Source organism: Leguminivora glycinivorella, chromosome 22 (genome assembly GCF_023078275.1).
Source record: "Leguminivora glycinivorella isolate SPB_JAAS2020 chromosome 22, LegGlyc_1.1, whole genome shotgun sequence".
Taxonomy (NCBI): Eukaryota; Metazoa; Arthropoda; class Insecta; order Lepidoptera; family Tortricidae; genus Leguminivora; species Leguminivora glycinivorella.
The window spans coordinates 11,460,759-11,468,907 of record NC_062992.1 but is presented as its reverse complement, the minus strand read 5'-3'; the positions used below and the strand labels follow the sequence as shown (position 1 = coordinate 11,468,907).

The 8,149-nt window shown below is 36.7% G+C and overlaps 1 protein-coding gene across 6 annotated transcripts in view; it reads right to left on the bottom strand.

Moving 5' to 3' along the window:
* Window positions 1-1,766: 1,766 nt before the first annotated feature.
* LOC125237802 (protein 4.1 homolog) overlaps window positions 1,767-8,149 on the bottom strand; it is a 116,486-nt gene continuing 110,103 nt past the window's right edge. For 4 of the 6 annotated variants that reach the window (XM_048144989.1, XM_048144990.1, XM_048144993.1 and 1 more), the window contains 5 exons: window positions 7,608-7,712; window positions 6,182-6,268; window positions 4,831-4,938; window positions 3,788-3,898; window positions 1,767-3,017 (listed from right to left, as the gene is read on the bottom strand). In XM_048144989.1, the coding sequence (XP_048000946.1) occupies window positions 2,946-3,017; window positions 3,788-3,898; window positions 4,831-4,938; window positions 6,182-6,268; window positions 7,608-7,712 (483 nt within the window). In that variant the 3' untranslated portion in view covers window positions 1,767-2,945. The remainder of the gene's footprint in view (window positions 3,018-3,787; window positions 3,899-4,830; window positions 4,939-6,181; window positions 6,269-7,607; window positions 7,713-8,149) is intronic. The other 2 variants (XM_048144992.1, XM_048144991.1) reach the window with 1 other exon arrangement.

The window sequence follows — 8,149 nt, the reverse complement described above, 5'->3', positions numbered from 1 at the left end:
CAATGAGAATCTTTTATAAGTTTCTTAAATATTTAAACATACATATATGCTTTAGGAAGATTGTTAGGTACATACGTTGCAGTCTAAATACTCGTAAGAGATACATCGAAATATGAAATCTAAATAGGGTAAGTCCCACATTGTGACATATTGAAAATCCATAATGTCAAATTGATAAAAAAGTACAGAAAAAATATTACACTTAAATCTGATTTAAAATCAGCGTCAACTTCATAATATAAACTTATACTAATACAAAACATTACGTCTAGCGTGTAAGAAATATATTAATAATAATTGTACAATATCAGTATCATTGACTTACCTGATTCCACAGTATATAAATAAAAGCAGGAGTTCAACTTCAAGTAGAAACAATCTAGGGTTGTCACTTCGTAAAAAAATCAATCAACATTTTTTACTTCTACTTAAATGTAGCTACTGCTTAAATTTGTAACTTGTGATTATTCTGCGGGTATTTTTGTTAAAATATAAAGATAACTGGGATTGATATAATATTTTATATATACTATAGTTCAAAACATAATCTTATTGGCATTTTATAAGGTGAAAGAAAAGAGTTTTTAATAAAAGATCCCATAATTTATATGATCTTTCAAATTACCCGCAGATGTGATTAAAATTATAAAAAAAACTGTCATGTTCTAGCGTAGAGCTACTATACGAATTTGTGATATATCAGGTATACTGGAATGTCCGGAATTATGACTTATATGAGTTATATAACGTTTATATAATGGAGTTACGGTACACGACATCTATGAGCTTCAAGCTATATAGCTGCTTTAGGGTCCACTAAAAATTGTACCTTATGTACATATGAGGTTCTTTGTTTTGACCCTTTTTCGGTTGCCATTATGATTGTGCATGCATAGAAGAAAATGCTCAACTGGCCCTAACATTAATCCTAAACATTGACCACTATTTATCGTCATTTAAATCAATTTCGCATTATTTCGTAAACAAACACGAGACGCAAACACAAGTTACGGAGTCGGTCGAAAACGATCAGTCGAAACTCATGCTTTAATATTGATTAATATAATATTTTCAATATTAAAATATTATACTGGGCTTTTTGACAGCCCTAAGCAATCGCCGAAGTTGCAGCTCTCTGATTGGTTTAAAATCGAGATCGCTGATTGGTCGGACGATTTTAACGCCGCGTATTGGCTGTCTTATCTTCACGTTGCGTTTTAAATTTAAGCGATAATGAACGTTATCGTAAAGGCACTAGAGTCCCTAATTGCAATTGTTTCGAATGAGCGTGTCCGACCTCTGGTCCTATAGACTAAAGTAGCACCTAAGTAGTGAAATATATTAGAAGTTGTAGCAACACGTCATATATTATAATATTTAACATATAATTTTTTGAAATGCTCGACTTTACGTTTTCCGGACTTGTTAAAACCTCAAAGTCAACGTATGAAATATAGATGCGGACACTATTCCAAAAATGTATCCACAAACTTAGCGTGTAAGCAATAAAGTCGTGTATACATGTTTTTTGGCACGTTGTCCGCATCTATTAATACTTTGACAGTACTTTATATTTTTAGGCTCCCCACAGACAGTCTTAAAAATTCATAATCTTAAAAAAAACTTGTATGCAATCTGACAGTTCAAACTGACACTGACAAGACAGTGACAGATTTGAACTGTCAGATTGCATACAAGTTTTTTTTAAGATTATGAATTTTTAAGACTGTCTGTGGGGAGCCTTAGGGTTTGGCAATTTATTTACGTTTTTGTTGAAGTAAGTAAAGTCGAGCTATAAACAATTTATTATTAGTCCCGCATTACATTGTAGTGTTATAATCAAGAGAGAGAAAATATCTTTTTTTTTATAATCTAAGAAACGGTGGTTTACCTCGTGTGACACTGTTTTAAAGCTATCCCATATTGAAAACATTATTAATATTGAAACGTTATTATATTTTTAATACACGAACACTTTTTTTTACTATGGCAACATTTATTTCTACAAAGCGAGCCTACCGCGAGAGTCGAACTTTCTTCATTTTGCATCTCTTTCGCACATTCGTGTGAGAGAAAGGCAAAAAACTCGCGGTAGGCATTCTGATAACTGTTTGTATGAAATGCGTTGAACCTATACTAGTCTTATAAAAATGCTTGAATATCATTGCCAAACTTACATTTATTTATACAAATAAAATTGCAAGATAAAATAAATCGAAGGTGCGTTTCGACGTCACAACATCCAATAGAAGATTAATTAACTTTCATAATTAATATAGCGTAACTTATATTAATATTCGCAGTGGTGTCGCTTACAACTATCGTATGTAGTTTACATACAAGTAAAGCGGCCATTTTGTGGTATCCGCCATTTTGTTTGCATTGCACTAGTCGCACTTATTTTTAAACCGCTTTTAACTAGTCAACCATGTTACGGAATAAAAACGTAATGAACAGAAACATTGAGTTATTTGAGGTAAAATTAGATATCCATTTGTCATTCGTGAAAATGCACTTCTAATTTTAATTTTATGAAAACCTAGCAAGCAATCACGGTCTCGTGATAAACGATATAACGTTAGGTTGTCCTATTCGCACTATTTGTAAGTGCGATAGGGACGCACCGATGCGATAAAGTTTATCCAACTAGTGTGCTACGCCCGCAGTACTTTTACCTAAGGGCCTCGCGCTCAAATATATGAAAGAGGCGCGTTCCTAGCACACAGTCTAAGCTCGTGTAGGTGAACGCGTACTATGCTTGTATGAGTGAGATATGATAGGTCGACTGTTCGTGTTTTTGACAGGCGGTAACTGTGAGCGGCACTCTCAGCGGGGAGCGGGAGTGGCCATACTGTACGATAGTACTTTTTATTATAGTCTGCTAAGGGTGAGGTTATGGTCGACTAGTTGACGAGTTGTCGGTACGGGTTGGCGACTCTGTGATGTTACGGCTGCGTGCTCTGTTGTTGGATTTCTATTTTCTCGACCGTCATGTCGGGGTTCATCGCTGTTGCCTCCTGCGAAACGAATAGGTATGGTAAGTTTATATTTTTAAATAAATACTAAAACATATACTGTCTTAAATGACGGGTGAATTTGCTGAAAATGTTGAACAATTTAGTAAAAAATTTAAAACCACCTTATGTGCAGGCCTTTTTATAGCCTGAGCCATCTCTCGACACAGGCTTAAAACTTTTAAACCTCAGCTTTGACAATTTGGCCCATATTCTTAGCTTGATATGTGTTAAAATGTCAAATATTAATATTAGCGCCATCTAGCCGAGCGTACCCCAAAGGTGTAACGCCATCTATGTCACCGTACCTTTTTCTGTATGGTACTGAAGTACGTTTTTTCTCAGACTTTATCTGTCTAAATGGAGTTATATATGTCTTTGGTATCAGTGTGCGTTTTCCTCACTCATCAAACGAGTGTTTGACGAACAGACTACACATTCGGTGATGTTGGAAATGTTTTTTGACGACCGGTCTTGCGCAGTCGGTAGTGACCCTGCCTGCTGCGCCGCGATCCCGGGTTCGAATTCCGGTAAGGGCATTTATTTGTGTGATGAGCACAGATATTTACAGGAGGTCATGGATGTTTTCTATGTATATAAGTATTTATATATTATATATATCGTTGTCTGAGTACCCACAACACAAGCCTTCTTGAGCTTACCGTGGGCCTCAGTCAATCTGTGTAACAATGTCCTATAATATTTATTTATTTATTTAGTGTTTGTGGCGAACACCAAGCGTGTGGAGTCGCTATCATATTTGCAATAAGTACCTGTATGGCCTCTGCGAGTGCCCGGTCGTGGTCAATCGGGTCTCCGTCAGATTGGATGGTAATCTTCTGTTCTACGCGCGTCTCTACCACGCCGTTCCGCTCCGTCTTGTACTGGAAATAAAATAAAGACCATCATTATATAAAAGTTAAGCGTTTAAGCCAGTTTGTGATAAGTATTTGTGACTCATCTGTCAACACCAAAGTTGTTATTGCTTCAAACAACTTTCTAAAACACATTATTGTTGATGACATTCGCTTAGAGATAAATTTTCCACTGGCACCTATCTTTTTTTTCAACTAGTACTTAATTGTACTCATAACCTTTAGATCAGCCCTACTTACAGGCACAAATATGATCACGTAGTTTGGGTATGTTCCCTTACTTGTACTAAATAAAATAGCTAACAAGTCTAACAACACAGCTAATAGCGTCGGGAGGCAATGGCGTCGCGTGACAAACCGCCAATGCTTGCCACGTTTAAGCGACCTGCCTCGACCGAGGCACGACTAATATAGGCTACTAGACTCGTATCGAATTTACCACATCAAGTTATTGTATTCTGTAGTATTTGACTTAAAAAATCAATATTTTTAGCTTGCGGGGATTAAAAGTGCGTGATGACTGCGTATTTTTAATTAAGATGTGTATGTTTTTTTTAATTACGAACTCCGAAAACGGTGTTGGCCATTGGAGTGATGTCACATAATTCAAATCAACTATGGAAATTAGAGGTACTAATCTAATCTCCATAGAAGCAACCTCTATTGTATTAAAAATCATAGTCGTTGCTCGGCTGTGACAGTGGCAAATATTTTTTTCTAAATCGACTTACGTCATGTCCTACATATTCATTAGATTAATATGGCTGATGTTGTTTTTGCCTGATCACGTAAAACTTTAAATTATTTTTTTGCGGGTTTTTAAGTTGTAATAAAATATGGTACTATTTTATTTTTCGTTTAATTAGACAGTAATTAATAATATAAGACATACTTTGAAAAAGGGTCAAGTAGCCTATTATTGAAAGCAGTAAGGAACTTACGGTGATGGTCTCAACCGTGCGCGTCTTCGAGCTGATAGTCTGAGAGGACACGATCTCGCCATCCTCGTTGATAGTCGTCTCTTCAGGCTCCTCTGTACTTGTCGTTGTCTGCAAATGAAAACACTATAATTATTAATCGTGTAAAGAGTTACCGTCAAAGTAAAATGTGTAATAACAGTGCATAGACTGGCTCAGACGACCGGTCTGGCTCAGTCGGTGGTGACCCTGCCTGCTAAGCCGCGTTCCTGGGTTCGAATCCCGGTAAAGGCATTTATTTGTGTGATGAGCACAGATATTTGTTCCTGAGTCATGGATGTTTTCTATGTATATAAGTATGTATTCATCTATTTAAGTATGTATATCGTCGCTTAGCACCCATAGTACAAGCTTTGCTTAGTTTGGGGCTAAGTTGATCTGTGTAAGGTGTCCCCAATATTTATTATATTTATAGACTGCCATCTCTCGACGCAGGCTTAAAACTTTTGAACCTCAGTTTTAACAATTTGGCCCATAATGTCAGCTTGATATGTGTTAAAATGTCAAATATTAATATTAGCGCCATCTAGCCGAGCGTTACCCAAAGGTATAACGCCATCTAGGCCACCGTACCTTTTTCTCTAGGGTTTTAAGGTACGTTTTTTTCTTAGAATTTATCCGTCTATACGGAGTTACATATGCATTTGACAAATATATAACTTCACGAAATTATTATGTCCATGACGAGCAAAAACCGTACGGCAGTTCTAATCTAATAAATACTTAACAAGCAGAAGTTATGTTTAGTATATATATATATATTTATCGTATTTTTTTTAAACTAGTGTTTTGTGCGTTTAATACCATATCGTGGATCAAAGATCGATATAATAGAAAATATCTATAAAGTAAAATGTGTAGTCATGCACAGGCTGCCATCTCTCGACACAGGATAACAACATATTACTTTTGAACATCAGTTTTAACAATTTGGCTCATATTCTTTTTAAAATTGTCAAATATTCGCGCCGAGAATCAACCAAAGGTGTAGCGCCATCTTGACGAACATACATACATATTTCAAATTATTTGTCTATGCGGCTTCATATACATACTAGCTTTTGCCCGCGGCTTCGCTCGCGTTAGAAAGATACAAAAAATAGCCTATGTCACTCTCCATCCCTTCAACTACCTCCCCTTAAAAAAATCACGTCAATTAGTTGCTCCGTTTTGCCGTGAAAGACGGACAAACAAACAGACACACACACTTTCCCATTTATAATATTAGTATGGATGTCTTTGTCGTGGATTTTGAAGGGTAGGCAAAGGCATCGCTAAGAAGATTATTTTACAATTATTTAAGGCTAATACTAACCCTCGTAGTAGCTCCGTGAACCATGCTTCCAAATGGAGCGTTGCCCATTACGCTGGTAGTGGTGGTCGTTGTATACGATCCCGGTTCCTGAATCATAAGAACATAATCATAATGTCTTGATAACTAATATGATAGTTATTCATAGCTTCATCTTTACAACTAAATCCTGACCAGAAATATAATCCTACGCGCCGTGTTGCGAAATTTCATTATAACTACACTACTTGTTTGAGCCGATACCAAAAACAGGATCAAATATTTTAATGGATTTTAAATTACAATAGGTTCTAGTCTAGGACACGTTGGGAGAAAGATAAGTTTGGTTAGAAGAGAGCGCCGGTGCCGTGCTCCTTGCTTTTATAGTGACGCGAAGGGGAAACTGTGGCGCTTCAGTCTTCATTCTTATTGGTCGAGGCGCTGGCCGCCGCTCATTGGATCAGTGGGGTGACCGGAGGTTGGCTGTCCTGGACAGTGTTGCCAGTCATGGCGTTAACACTGCTATTACATCAGAATAACAGAGCCCTCTTGACAATAATCATAATAATAAATTTCTGGTCAGGCTAAGTTCTGATACTTCCGATAACATTGAAAGACATACGTGTCGCTTAAAATCAAACTTGGGTAAATCCATTCTGCTTTAAGGTTGAATATATAAAAAATATAATATGATCTGAAAGATAATTAACCTTATAGCAGAATGGATTTACCCAGTTTTGAAGTTAAGCGACACATACTACATTCGTAAATTTTGACAGACAGAAACGCAGGTCTAAAGTATTGTATTTTCTTCAAATAAGTAGCTACTTTTTCGAGAATTTTACCTAACTGTTTTAAATAATCAAGCCCGTTACACCAGACTTAAAAAAACTTTATCATTGCAATTACTTACCTGATAAGTTTAATTAGCTGTGAATAAACTAGTGCAGTGCAAAAACAAACTAATGCACAAACTAAGAAAGCTCACAAGAAAAACACATTTCTACTATCTATTCAAAGACCATGCTTCCAAACCATGCTTCAAATGTACCTTTCGTGGACTCTATACGCTGTGTAGTAAACTACAGGCTCATTGAGATGAACTCGCAAACGATTTTAGTTACATCGCGGATTTTTGAGGTTACTTCAAAGATTGAGTACATAGGGAATTACTGTTAAAGTAGTCACAATAAGAGTTTTGAATGATTCACGGTTATTTTCATTAGACTTATATTGACTAAAATTGTCAAATATTGATATTAGCTCCATCTAGTCGAGAATCAGCCAAAGGACCGTGCATTGTTCTTGATGATACCGACTTACCGAGGTAAGTCTTTTTCTAACACTTTATCTGTCTATACGGAGTTTGTCTTTGCTTTAATCAAATACCGCGATGTAATGAAACTCGCATGCGAGTTCTCTATTGTAAATCTTAAGTTCTAGAACTTACGGTGGTGTAGTAATGTCCTTCGCCAGCGCCTTCTTCGAAATCGATGGGCGTTCCGGAGTCTCCGCTAGAGATTGAACTCTCAGAGCCGCGTCGGGTTATCTGATGCTGCAAGCCACGCGTTACATTCCATTCGGGAGGGGTCGGAAATGTTCGGAGATGTTCGGGAAACATGGACAAGGATAGGAGTTATGATGAAGAATGTTTCAAGAATGATCCAGAGATTTTGTGTTTGGTATCATCCGATTTTAGTGTTGTATTAGGATGTAAAACACCAAGTTTAATGTTTAAAACACCGATGTGGTGGAAGATATGTGCCGTTATGGCGAATTGTATGGAGTTATCACAATGAAGTGTTCAGGTTAGGTTCGGATTGCAAAGACCATTCAGTTTTCATTCAGGATCGTGCGTCAACCGGTCGGAGTGGATTTGATGGAAAAAAAAATAAGAAAACGAAAATTAGAACAAAATAAATGTCGTGCAAGACTGCGGTTTCAATGATGTTAACCAAAACATTGAGAAGTCTTTAAGAATCGACCATACCA